Genomic DNA, 14,800 nt, shown 5'->3' with positions numbered 1-14,800 from the left:
TCCCTTCTGACCTAAATATCTATGAATTAAAATTAGATAACAGTGCAGCCATAACTCATTTAATTCCTTACACCCTTTACAAAGGCACTTCAACAGGAGTCTGAACACCTCGGTGGATAATGCATCTTTCTCACCCATCTGAAAACTATACTAATGTTTTTGCTCAGCCACATTTCTTTGCTCCACAATATATATCCTGCTGATTGCTAGGCAACCATAACAGTTCTACCACATGCATGCAGTCAGTTGTAAATGATAGTGTTTTGTTAGTTACAAACACACACAGACAGATTTCTCATAACTTACCTTGTTTACCAATTAGCAACGTTCAGACAAACAAACACTCTTACATCCCAGCTTCTATTCCTACTTGATCCTGAAATGAAATCTTAGCACCGTACTTTTTAAAAAAATATTTTGCACTAATGTTGTGTTTCCTATCTGAGGATCTCAAAGCACTTGATATGTATTGATTAAGCCTCACAACACCGTTCTGTGGAAGTATACCTAGTATTCAGATGGAGAAACTGCACAGAGGTTAAGTGATTTGCCCGAAGTCACAGAGCAAGTCAGTGAAAGAGCCAGGATTACATCTCAGGTGTCCTTATAGGCGACAAACTCGATTTCATTTGCCACATGATAGCGTGGGTTATAGATCCATTAATGAAGCAAACTCAAATAGGAAGAAGCCCTTATTGAACAACAGCATCATCATCTAGCTCTTATACAATGCTTTTCATCTATAGAACTCAAACTGCTTTACAGAAGAGGTCAGTACTGTATCATTCTCTCCATTTTACAGATGGAGAATCTGAAGCACAGAGAGATATAGACACTCAAATCCATGATAAAGCCCTCCTAGGGCTACAGTCATTCAAAGCTATGTTTAATTGGTTTTAAATGGTAACTAAATTATGGACCAGACAGCCAGCAGAGTAAGTTCTATTTATTGATTTCTCCTATTGCTCTCATGGACCCCAAAAGTCACTTCATCCAAATATTCATTTTTAAACATGTCTGGTCCTGGATGGAGGACTAGTCATGCAATAGCAGACCAACCCTGTCAGATAAAAACAACCAAAGATACAGTAACTGAGTTACTGTGCTGGTTGGGTCTGCATTTGGGGCACATCAACCAACATCAACAGACAGCCCCTAGAGGATGTGGATTCCTGCCTGGGGAAAGAAAGTGTTTTGGAGTTCACAGCATGAGAGGAATTGCTTCTGTACCCTCTTCCAGTAATAAATACATGTTCTGTTTACTGAGCTCCTGGGTCTCGACCTCTTTGTGCTGATCCACCAAAAAGGCGATGATGAGGTCATGCAACACTACAATGCTACGTTGATAGCCATAGCCTTGAGTCAGAAAGGGATAAATAGTGCCACTGCTGTAGTAAGATGAGGCCCTGAAACATAAATCCTTGTATCAGAGGCCCGGTACTAAGGCCTGAACCAAAGTAATGGTCAAGGCTTTGTTAACATAAAGCAAAGTTAAGCTGTGAGCAAGAGACAGGCCCTGTCCAGAGTCTGGCAAGGAAAGGGCTGATGTTGCAAACACACACATACCTAAAAGGTACTGGACACTAAAGATATAAATATGTGCCAGGATGGTACCAAGAACACTCTGATACTAGTACATTCCACACAGATAACAAGGAACGTGCTGACCCATCCCAAAGACAGGGTCAAAAGGATATGTTGGATAGAGTTGTTTTGTTCAAACCAATATGTACCAGCTGAGAGGCGGCACCCTAACACGTAGAGGGGTTGTACCTCGATACATCAGTAGTGATGTGTAACTTGTTCGTACCTGCGTATAAGAATGCACCCCTGAGGAATTGGCTTTGTCTGGCCTAGGGGGCAGTGGTAAATCCCGCCACTGACTGAGCCGGTCCATTGATAGGGAGCATCTATGTACTAGCAGAACTGTAGACATCTGATCCGCGGAGCTAGAGACGGTGTTTCGTTTGGAGTCTGTGGTCATTGAGCGGTTTGCTCAAGATCTGATGTGCCAGCTATCTGCGCAGAGCTGGGACAGCACACAGGGAGAACACACGTAGCCGACTTAACAACATTGGATAGAGCAGAGCACCATACACAGGTGACACCTGATGACAACTGCCATACTCTTGGTTATCTTTTGAGATACCCTGAGGAGCAATAGAAAAGGTGGGAGGACATATAGCAGGTACCTTGCCTATATTTGCAAGACGCCATTCGCTATTTTACATGTGAGGTCCTGCCACATGAGCCACAGGGCACTTTACACTCCTGAGGGAATTCTGTGCCATGCAGAAATCAATGTGTGTGCAGAATTTCCCTTTTCCCTCCCACAGAAATGGGCTCCAGAGATGTTGGCCACCACTAGGGGCTGCTGGACCTGGCAGAGCCCAGCTTGCAAATAGAAAACAAGGCCAGGGGGAGGGGGAGGAGGAAACTGGAAGGCTCCCAGCAGCTGGAGTTCCCAGCACTCCCTAAAGCAAAGAGGTGGTAGTGAGCAGAAAACTCCATGCAAGCCTGGGACTCAGCACTGGGCTGTTTCTCCCTGGCCTCTGGGAGGTAAGGGGTGCGGGTGTCTGGGCCGGGGAGAGGAGGGGGCAGGGAGAGAGAGTCTAACTGCACATAGGGCTGGTTGGGAGACCTGCAGATAGCTCTGAAGTAACAGAGGCCTGATACTGGCGCCGCAAGTGTTCTAGTTATCACTTGCGACAAGGAGTTTTCTTCTGTAGTATTTCACAGACTGATTCAATTTTCCACATGACCTCTATTCCTTTCTATAAAAAGAAAAAAGGAGTACTAGTGGCACCTTAGAGGCTAACCAATTTATTTATTAGTCTCTAAGGTGCCACAAGTACTCCTTTTCTTTTTGCGAATACAGACTAACATGGCTGTTACTCTGAATCCTTTCTATAGCGTCTGACAGGAGTCAGGATGCAAGACAACTTTTTTGATGACTGAACAGTCTTAGCTTTCCATTAATCACTAAAATAGCTGGGAATTGATTTGTACGAGCATCTGATCTCAGAGACCAAAGCCCCATATACTTGCATGAAACCAATCTGAATCCCGTTCCCTTTAACCCCTTCCTTTCCAGGGACAAGACCTCAGGTCTTGTGATTTTTAGGTTGAGAGGAACCACACATGTAGTACAGGTCACTCATGTTAGCAATGCTTGTGAAATCATGTGCAGGCACGTCGAGTGTCAGATGACAGTTCATAAATTATTTTTGTTGCCCTGATACCTCCTGAGTTTTTAGGTCCAAAGGAGGGGGCCGAAATGATGCCTGCTGGGACTTGGATGCCTGTGAGGAGGCCGCTCTTTCAGATAAAAAGTTTCCCCTGTTTAGAAATGCTGATTCCCTGACCACAAGGGAAAATATCTCTATTAAAGATAAATGTGGCTATCAGATTAAATTCTGACTGGTGCACACTGAGGAACCATCTGGCCTTATAGAACAGAGGCCAGGGTCTTTTCTGCATTCCTCTCCCATGCTGTACTCTATGAAGGTGAGCAAGGGAACCAGGCACTAATTTTCTTATTCATTTATTTCCCCTTTTGGAGTTTGTCCCCACAACCCCGCTTCAGAGGGAGGAGTAAAATTGGACTCAGAGACTGCTGCAAATATACTTCAAGTGGCAATCTTCAAAGTGCCTGGGCTTATTTGTCTTCTCTTCCCCAGGTGGGTCCCTTCTGGGTCTCCAGGATGAGCTCGATCCCCTTTTCATTGTATAATATCTATGTGTGCCACCATAGGGACCCCAGTAGGGATGAGGAAGAGGGAGGCTGCTGTGAAATGGACCATAGGCCTCAGTCTAGCCCTGGCAACGTTCATGCTGTGTCCGGTACCTTCCATCCACAACCCGAAGGGAAGGGAAGGGAAGGAGATGGCTCAGTTCTGTGATCAGAGATGTGGCTGCTGGGGCAGGCTATAGGGACTTGGGCATTATCTTCCATTTGGTGCACTGCCCTTCTGGCGTCACTCCCCTCCTGGTATAGAGTGAAAGTGAGCTGTCTTCCCTGGAGCCAGCTCTTTTCCAATCCTGTCTGCTTCCTTCCTGCTCTCAAGGTGCGCTTGTCCTGACTGGACTGCAAGGAAAACTCTGTTCTGCCGACAGAGCCAGCCAAGCTCCCCAACAAAACATTTGATGGGGAAGAAGTTGAGCCTACACTGCAGATGGGAGGTGTAATTTCCAGCTTGGGCAGAAAACACATGCCAGTGCTACACTAGCCCATGCACTAAAAATAATAGTGTGGCTGTGGAGGCTTGGCTTAGCTACTTGAGTACAGTCACACCCAATCTGCTGGGTACCTGCCTGCACCACCAGGGCCACATTGCTCTGCTTGAGCTAGAAAGCTAAAAGTAGCAATCATGTGTACATCTACCTGAGCTGGGAAAGACTCCTCCCAGCTGCAGTGCAGATGTACCCATGAACCCTTCCTTTTGCCTCTGACTTTTCTCAGCCTCGTTTGCTCCTTGAAAATTGCAGGGATAACAACTGCTGCAAATGCCTCCAAAGAGGAAGTGGAGCTGAAGGGACAATCTCTCCAGAAACCAACTGCAATTCTGGGGCATGGCTGGGAATTAGCCCTGGTCTACACCAGGGTGGGGTGGGGGGGCGTGGTGGTGTCATCAATGTAAGGTATGCAACTTCAGCTACGAGAATAGCGTAGCTGAAGTCGACGTACCTAGATCAACTTACCACGGCACCTTCACGGCGGTGAGTCGACTGCTGCCGCTCCCCTGTCGACTCCACTTGCGCCTCTCATGGTGCTGGGAGTTCCCGAGTCAGCAGGAGAGCGCTTGGGGATCGATTTATCGCATCTAGATGAGACGCAATAAATCTACCCCCAATATATCGATCGCTACCTGCCGATCCGGAGGGTAGTATAGACCTACCCTTAGACATTGAGCTAAACTGTTAATCTAAAACATTGAAATAAATCCTCATTCTAGTTGTACACATCACAAAGATAAACAACTGAATAAGATTAGCTGCCTCCAGAGATGTCCAGGATTAGAACAGGAGGTGGGGTGTATGTCAGGACTGAATTGCAACGGCAGAGCTGTGTGGGAATTTTACACAGCCATGGATTGCACTACGAGAGGTTCAAACTAATGCCATTATTCAGAAGTACCCACAAATTTAGAAAAAAATAGAGCAATCAACAGTCAAACCAGAGTCTAGATCTAGCTACAGATTTGACAGGACTGAAAGAGAATGCAAATTCGCTCCTAGGTTCTATACCACATTAATAAGTATTTACACAGCAATAATCCATTTGAGATTCATAAAACTAAGGGACTTTCTATATTGCTGTACAATATGTAACATTCCATTTTCAGCTGGAGAGAAACAAAAAACCAATACAATTAAAGTACTCAATTAAAATGAGATTCATTCAAAGGGCAGGGTTTCTCTATGGAATTTTTCACTGCCCGGTGATGCAGTAGCTATGGCAACTATGCAACACAAAGCCTCTGAAAACATACTGTAGTGGGAGTCAGAGACTAGATAAGTTTTTTGCATAAACTATTGCATATGGAGTGGTGAATTCATGCAATTCCTTTAATGAAAGATGAATGAATAAATAAAGAACTCAGAATATTTTCTTATCATAGAGCTGAACTATCATTACTTCTCAACACAAATCACTGAAATTTTTAAAAAAGGCAGTTAGAGACTCCAAGAGTTTAATAGCCTCCCTTTATCTGTGAATGAGATGGCTGACTTTTCATGGTCATCAGGCAGAAAATAATAAACTCTCAGAGTAGAAGTTACATGAGCTCATGGCTTAAACAGCCATTTGCCATTTTAAGATTAAGAGTTCTTCAGCTAGTGTTCTTGCATAAATCAGATGCAAGTTGTTGGTGCAGAAATGAGAAGAAACCTGTTAGGGCTATCTAGTCCATCTCTCTGCTAGTGCAGGATTGTTCCCAACAGTGCATTTTGTAGTTCTTTGGCCAGTTTGCTTTTGAAGTCCAAAATGTTGCAGCTTTCATCACTTCCATTGGGAGAGCTTAACAGACATCTCACCATCCAAGGAAGAAAAATAAACCCCCAAAGCCCACCCTGGATCAACATTAAGAAGGGTTTCTAGCAACTCTGACTATAGATCATGAAAGAATTAAATACAATGAACTAGAAAATTTGAGCTCTGCTCCTAATTTTGGACAAGTCATTTAGCATCTGTTTTCCCATCTGTAAACTGGAGATAATACTCACCTTCAGGGGTGTTGTGAAGTTTAATGTTTGTAAATAGGAGATGCTACAGAAGAACAAAGTATTATTATTAGGTCTGGGATTTTTGACAACTTCAGCATATGCTCATATACCACCAATTGCTTTCCTAGATAAGTCAAAAATTTGTTCTGAGCAGCAGGGCAGCCTATTTTTATGCTAACAAATTATTTACTTGTGATAAGGGTCATCTGTTCAAGAAGATAGAAGTAATTGAAACAAACTGGAAAGACAAAAGCTTGGGTGGGAGACTTCCATGCAATTCATCAGGTGAACTACGTACACAAGGGAAAAAAAATAGACTCTCAGCTCTAGCCACCACAAAAAAAGCAAGTGCTGACTTCAGAACGCCCCTGGGTGATGATACCTAGTGCACAGACCGTTGCACTTAACATTTTCAAAACCTTGTACAAACATTACAACAGGATGCTTCTGTTCAGGCAAGAAATTCAGCACAAAATTCTGCCTCTCCTCCCACTGAGTTAAATAAGTTACTGTATTTCTTTTCACATTTTCCACTGACAATACTTTGGATATTGGTCATTCTATGGATCAAAGCCTTGGTGAAATGAAGGCCCATAACATGCATGGTTCATACCCCAGATATAAAGCTAACTCACAGCTGTTTCTCATTCTGATCATTAAAATAATAATACATAGCTATTAATAGTCTTCTTGTTACGTTGTTCACCTCACCCCTCCCTCATCTGTTTACTGCCTCCACCTGTTATCTTAGATTCCAAGTTCTTTAGGGCAGGGATAATCTTCTTGTTATATGTTTATACAGTGCCTAGCACAATGGGTCTCCAACCTGGATTGGGACCTCTATATGCTACCACAATACAAATGATATTTAACATCAGAGGAGCCCTGCATCATTATTTAGCATGTTAGAGTCTGTCAAACCAGACCACCTGTCTCATGGAGAGGAGAAGCTGGGCTTTTACAGAAGAGGGTGAAGAGAGACACTAGCTCCTCTGTGCATCCTAGTCACCTAGCCATTTTTACCAGTCTGGATAGAGGCAGAAAAATACAGCTGCAGCAGAATTGTTTCTATACAGATTAAAATTTACCTATGAGAGGCATCAGTGGCTCTTTAAGTGGCCCACCTTGATTATCATGCACATTGTAGAGAGAGTGGTCACTTTTGATAAGCTATAACCAGCAGGAGAGTGAGTTTGTGTGTGTGGTTTTTGGAGGGGGGTGAGGGAGTGAGAGAACCTGGATTTGTGCTGGAAATGACCCACCTTGATCATCATACACATTGTGAAGAGAGTGGTCACTTTGGATGGGCTATTACCAGCAGGAGAGTGAGTTTGTGTGGGGGGGGGGGGTGGAGGGTGAGAAAACCTGGATTTGTGCTGGAAATGGCCCAACTTGATGATCACTTTAGATAAGCTATTACCAGCAGGACAGTGGGGTGGGAGGAGGTATTGTTTCATGGTCTCTGTGTGTACATAATGTCTACTGCAGTTTCCACGGTATGCACCCGATGAAGTGAGCTGTAGCTCACGAAAGCTCATGCTCAAATAAATTGGTTAGTCTCTAAGGTGCCACAAGTACTCCTTTTCTTTTTGCAAAGACAGACTAACACGGCTGTTACTCTGAAATCTTTAAGGCAAGTGATTTTTCATTTAATTAAATGGTAACACAACAAAAATGAGCTGTTGACATTTAAATTTCCAAAAATGTGTGATTGTACGATGCCTACCACAATGGAGTATCACTCTTGGTTGGCCCTTTGGCACTATTGTAATAAGCATGAATAATAATAAACATGTTTATAGGAAAGTATCATGGATGTACACCATAGCAATGAATTTATTCTATTAACTTGTATATAGGCCTACAAATTGTTCAAGGGATTGTTTCAAACATTTCTAGCATCCCTTCTAGACATCTTTTTTTACATGGTACTTTGATTTAATATATTTTTTGTGACAAAATGTGTTTGCATAGTAAGTCTTAAATATTTCAAAGCATCTCTTATGCATTTAAGTTGTCACAAGGTGCAATTTACTGATTTTTAGTACTTAAACACTTAATTTCTTACAAAGTACTTGTTTTTTTTAAGTGAGTGGTGATTCATTCATTCATTTCTGCTCTTTGGGCCTGATCCTGTTTCTACCCAATAGCAACAACAAAACTCTTACTGAACTCAGTGAGAACAGATTTATGAGAGATTACGAAAAGTCTTCCATAAATGCACAGAAGAAACCTTAAATGGATCAAAACAAGGTGGACTCTATCTACAACTTTTCATATTATTGCTTTTCTAAATACCAAAAAGATTATAAAGATAGTTGACCTGGCCCTAAGAAAAATGAAATCTCCATACATTAAAGATTAGCTTTAATTATAGATATATGGATTCCAAGGCCAGAAGGGACAATTATAATCATCTAGTCTGACTTCCTATATAATACAGGCCACAGAACTTCCCACATCAAATGCCTAGAACCTATCTTGATTTAAAAATTGCCAGTGCTGGAGAATCTGCCATGACTCTTGGTAAATTGGTCCAACGGTTAATTACTCTTGCTGTTTAAAATGTACATCTTATTTCTAGTCTGAATTTGTCTAGCTTTGACTTCCAGTCACTGGATCATGTTATACCTTTCTCTGCTAGATGGACGAGCCCATTATTAAATATTTGTTCCCCATGTAGGCACTTATAGTAATCAAGTCACCCCTTAATCTTCTCTTTGTTAAGCTAAATAGACTGAATTCTTTGAGTCCACCACTGTGAGGCATGTTTTCTAATCCTTTAATCATTCTTGATGGTTTTCTCTGAACCCTCTCCAATTTATCAACATCCTTCTTGAACTGTGGACACCAGAATGGGACACAGTATTTCTGAAGCCTGCCAAATACAGAGGTAAAATAACTTCTCTACTCCTACTGGAGATTCCTCTGTATATGAGCCCAAGGACTGCATAAGCTCTTTTGGCCACAGGGTCACACTGGGAGGTCACATTCAACTGATTATCTACCACAACCCCCAAATCTTTTTCCAGAGTTATTGCTTCCCAAGACAGAGAGTCCTCCATCATGTAAATATGGTCTGCAGCCTTTGTTCGCAGGAATTAGGAATGTATAGTTCATTTACCTTGTAACTAAAAACCACGCAATCTTCTGGAAGTCAGGAGATGGCCTCATGTAAGTCTTAATGTGAGGCATAGCATGGCTGCGGCCTGAGGTTTCTGCTGACCATTTGCTGCAAAACAAAAACAAAAAAACGGAATTTACTTCAAATAAGCAGCTTTAGTTTTGTAGCTCCCAAAGTCACTGTACCATATAACAAGTAAGTAATTCCGTACGTACATTGGGCATGTGGCTGCAGCAGTCCAAGTTTGATATATTTTCTTACTTACCTTGCTATACTTAACATTCATGTTACTGAAAACAAATATTATGAAATCTCTTTCTATTACGCATCTAGATATTGCTTAAAGCCCATCGCACAGCACAGTTGGAAGTCAGGCCATATTTACATATTACAAAGGATATATATTTATATAAACAAATTTCTTGTGTGCCCCAGGATGCCTTGAGGAAACATTCCATTCTTCCATCCTAGTTATCCACCACCAAACACTTTAAGAACAGATTCCAAACTTCCAGCCAAGTAGAAGAGGATAGTGTGCTCTTTGGAACTAGTAAATGACTTATTCAATCAGGAGTTCATTAACAGTACTGTTCATTTCTTTGGCATGTTCCAAGATTATCACAAAGCACGTTACAAAACGTTAGTGAATTATGTCTCCACAATCCTGTTAAGTAGGGCAAACATTATCTCCATTTTAATCAGTGGTGAAATGAAGGCAGAATGAGATTAAGTAATTCTCCCAAAGTTACCCAAGGTGTTTATGGTAGAGTCAGGAATGAAACCCAGATCTCCTGACTTCTGTTCCTCTGCCATAATCTAAAAGACCATCCTTCCTGTTGTCCACTGAGCTAATATTTAACCTTTTGAGTGATCACTTATGTCCACTTTCCTTCTGCCTTTCAACATACAAACTAATTACTGTATTTTAACAAGAGGAACATCAATTATCTTCCATTTAAGCACCAGAATCATCTAACTACAGTAAATCTATTTAACAGTCCAAGAGACTAGATACATAGTGGCTTTTCTCCAAACATAAATAAATAGAGCTATCAAAATTGGAAATGTATTGTTATGACTAAGAATTTCCTTTGATAGGGCCAAACAGATTTGGGGAGGGGGGAAGAGGGAGTAGACAGGAAGGAAGAGGAAGGAGAAAAGTCAAATTCCCCACTCAGTTTTTTATTTTTTTAATACTTATTTTTCAAGTCACATTAAAAAAAAAAGTCACTGGAGAGTACAGTAACATGGAAAGGGAGACTGGAAAGAGGAGTTTAAAAAAGGATGCTGTCAACCTAAATATATTACATAACATATGTGACAGGGTCGGGTCGGATGGCTATAGGAGAGTAACAGAAGGCAGATATATCAGCCCCAGGCTAAGTAGGTCTCTTTTCCCTGGGTAAGGTAACAGGGAACATTCCAGAACAATCAGGAACCTTCTGGAGACAATTAAGACAGACAGGCTGATTAGAACACCTGCAGCCAATCAGGAAGCTGCTAGAATCAATTAAGGCAGGCTAATCAGGGCACCTGGGTTTAAAAAGGAGCTCACTTCAGTTTGTGGTGTGCATGTGTGAGGAGCTGGGAGCAAGAGGCGCTAGGAGCTGAGAGTAAGAACGCATACTGTTGGAGGACTGAGGAGTACAAGCATTATCGGACACCAGGAGGAAGGTCCTATGGTGAGGATAAAGAAGGTGTTGGGAAGAGGCAATGGGGAAGTAGGCTAGGGAGTTGTAGCTGTTGCACAGCTGTTCCAGGAGGCACTCTAGACAGCTGTATTCCACAGGTCCCTGGGCTGGAACCCAGAGTAGAGGGCAGGCCCGGGTTCCCCCCAAACCTCCCAACTCCTGGTCAGACACAGGAGGAGTTGACCTGGACTGTGGGTTCACGAAAACGGCAAAACTAAGGGCTGCCGTGAAGCTCCAAGGTAAGCAAATTCGCCAATAAGCGCAAGACCCACCAAGGTAGGAGGAACTTTGTCACACAAGGGAGAAAAGCATTTTTAAAAATTGGATAACAGAACTGTAAAACCAAAGAAATTGGCAAGAGACTCTGGGCAGATGCAGTATCTGTGTAACTCATGTTTGAAACGGACTAGATTTCAAGTTGACAGTGTGGTTTTTTGGCGTATTTTTAAATGTAAGCCCCAGTGTTGGTTTAATTCTAAACCTGACTACAGATGATGGGGGGGAAATCATTCTTTGGCAGCAAGGTTAAAAAGGAAGAAAAGACAGAGCACATTTCAATATAACAACAACTTGAGGGTTACTTTGTTAAATATCTTCGGTGATATAAACACATCTGCATCAGAATTTAGTTAGCCCTGAATATGGTTCAAGGCTGATCTTGTGCCACCGTAACAACCTCAGACCTGTTCGATGTGCTAAGGGTTAAATAAGGAAAGTTGAAAGGGACTAGCTTTGAGAGATTATAATATAAAACCACAGCTTGAAGTAATTATTTTGTTGAAAGTTAAAAAATTGTGTTAAGGTGTGAACTGAAGGCTGAGGCATGCATGGCATGGGGAGGAAGGAACTTTGTGTGAACTGGTAATTTAAGTGAGTAGCAGTTTAATTTCAAACTGGAAACCTATTCCTCCTGTCACTTTTGCCAATACTTTATCGCAGTTTCCTTTTATCTTGATTTTACAACATTTAACAGCCCATTGCTCATTTATTATATTATGACCCCACCTCTGTAGGGGAACACTTGTTTCATTTGGCAGTCTGCTATTCACACAGTCTTTAAAGGACATGTGTCTCAATTATATACAGCATCAACAAAGTATAAATTAAACAGCTATTTTAGCAGCCTGCCAAAATCATCACTGCTGCATTAAAATGGGGTAGACTTCCTCACCACCACAACCCCAGGCATTCTTTAAAATTTCAATCAATACACAGCTCCTTCAAAACAACCCTAGAACAGAAGACATACTTACTTCCTACACTAACCAGCTATTCCATCTTAGTACCATTCAAGAATGATTTCTTACAATATATTCTGGAGTATCCAGTCCAGTCTTACATGACTGGAGAATTGGGGCTTCCACCACATCTCCTGGGAGAATTACTCAAACAGACTTTAGCCTTTCCCCCCCCCTTTGCTCAGTTTCATTTCACTGCTTTTAGACACACTCCTGCACTGTTCTAAATAATTCTTCCTCCTACTTAATGATTACGATCTTTTTTCAGAAGAATTGTAGACTGTTAGAAGTCTTTTGAGATTCACCCGCTTTTTTCCATGCCTGCAGATTTTAATAGCATATCCATTTGCTCCATACTCACTAGGGGTGAGATTTTAAATGACTAAGGAGTACAAGTTGAAAGTCAACTGGACTTGTGCTCCTAATTTACTTAGGCACTTTTGAAGAATTGCATCCTTTATTTTTTCCCTTCCCAAAAACTGTTTACCTGAAATCTATATCCTCATTGTATGCATTTCGTGATCTCATTCTCTATTATTCTAAAGAGAAGTAGCTCCTGGTTTCCAGATTCCATATTTATCCAGATTCCTAAACAGTAAGCAGATAATGGTTCTTTTTCTCCAGTTGGAGTCACTACTTTCTGATTTATGAAGCTGCCTTCTACACAAAACTTAGGAACCAATCTGATGATGCGTCTGGTTATTTTCCCCACCCACCACCTACCCAGCTATCCTCCATAAGTACTGCATACTGCAGTACAAGGTGACTAAAAAGAGTAGGACTTATTTTTTTATTTTGGCTTTTCTCCTATCCTGGTGGACTACAAGGTGCCACTGTCCACTTTTGTTTTTCATTCCTTGTACCCTTCCATAAAGTATTTCTCCACCACCTCCACTGCTGTATAGGTGCTATAAATCCTTGCGATACGTAGGATGACAGCATCACCCTTTTACCTTTTCTTCCCATCTCTACTGACATTCTATGTATTGTATGAGTATCATCCCATCATTTTACTGTTTTGCCCACTAGATTCTAATCTCCATAGTTTCTAGATCTAGTAGATGTTTATTTTTCATGTTAATTCCATTATATACAGATTTTGTAGTACATCAGCATATGTCTTATGTCAGCTTTTATTTCAGAATTCCGTCTTCAGCCTTGATTTGTATGTTAGAAATAAATGCTAGCTCACTTTCCTACTCAAATTGAAGAAATTAAAGATGAAGACTAAATAGCCCACATACCAAAGCATCATGAGCTCTTTGAACACATACTTTGCCAAGAATTAACATTATGTGCTACAATATACTTCTAATACGTCACAGAAATCTTTATAGTGTCATGCATTTTGGAGTACAAGACTATCTTTCTGTTAGGGTCTAATGCAATAAGTCATCTCCTAGCTACCACTTTTAATTTTTGAAAAGTTTCTCTTAATAAGCAAAGGAGTACTAACCAAGTTAGTCTCTAAGGTGCCACAAGTACTCTTTCTTTTTGCGAATACAGACTAACATGGCTGCTACTCTGAAACCACTCTTAAGAAGGCAATTTTAATTCTACCCCATTCAGAAAAAGTAACTGGGTTTGCCACACATCTTATGTGTTTCACATTTCCACAATAACTATAGCTTACCTGACTAATGCATAGCCTCAAATGAAATCTGATCAACAGTCTGATACAAGTTTGTGCTCTTCTAGGTGTACCAAAAACAAAGACCAATGAGATAATTCCTCCATCAGCTAAACACAAGGAAATGAACAAAGTCTTTAAGATGATATGCCAATCAGGCAAGATCATATTATAATAGGTAGCATTATTTCAAAATGCACATCTTTGCTACAAAAAAAACACGCTTATGTACTCCTTTGAATTACATGGTGATAACTCATTTGCAATTCTCATAACCACCTGCAGGGTTTCAAACATTGATGCTCTTTTATATATTTGTTGGATAAAACTTTGTTCCATTCAGAATTCATGATTTCGAAAACAAAATGAGAAGAAAGGGCAACCACCCAAACAAGGAATTGAAAGGACTTTATATGAAAAAACACACCAGTATATTTCATCTCTGCAAGTTAAATAGCCACTCCAGCCTCTCGGGTGTTTGGTACTAATGGGATGAAAGAAACAGGAGGCTGCTTCTTTGCATGTGATTTCTATTCAGGGAGAGGGGAAGTTCAGCTAGCATAACACCATGGAAGCTCTGCCATGCAAACTCTGCCCGCCCATGCATATGATTAGAGATTCATTTTCTTTAATATCAGCCCCCTGCAAATCCACAGAAATTAAGAATGATTAGTTACACAGATTTCTGCTTCAAGTTATTAACCAGCCCTACATGGGCTGGTGATCAGGCGCAAGCATGACCAGAGGAGCCTGACAGCAACACTGATATGAGAACAAGTAGTGCCTGGGAAATAACAGACATACTGCTCCTCTGAGGATGCCTCGAGGTATGTGAAACTTTGGTTATTGCAGGGTTAAAAGATCATACTGCAGTTTACTATACAGGGAAGCA

General features: G+C 41.3%; 1 protein-coding gene across 3 annotated transcripts in view; it reads right to left on the bottom strand.

The window, feature by feature from the left end:
* The window catches only part of TDP1 (tyrosyl-DNA phosphodiesterase 1), a 116,323-nt gene that overhangs the window by 72,454 nt on the left and 29,069 nt on the right, over window positions 1-14,800 (bottom strand). For all 3 annotated transcript variants that reach the window (XM_077819249.1, XM_077819251.1, XM_077819250.1), the window contains exon 13: window positions 9,350-9,457. In XM_077819249.1, coding sequence (XP_077675375.1) covers window positions 9,350-9,457 — 108 coding nt within the window. The remainder of the gene's footprint in view (window positions 1-9,349; window positions 9,458-14,800) is intronic.

The sequence above is a fragment of the Eretmochelys imbricata genome, chromosome 6 (genome assembly GCF_965152235.1).
Source record: "Eretmochelys imbricata isolate rEreImb1 chromosome 6, rEreImb1.hap1, whole genome shotgun sequence".
Lineage (NCBI taxonomy): Eukaryota > Metazoa > Chordata > Testudines > Cheloniidae > Eretmochelys > Eretmochelys imbricata.
The sequence above is the reverse complement of the archived record's forward strand: the minus strand, read 5'-3'. Positions and strand labels throughout refer to the sequence as shown.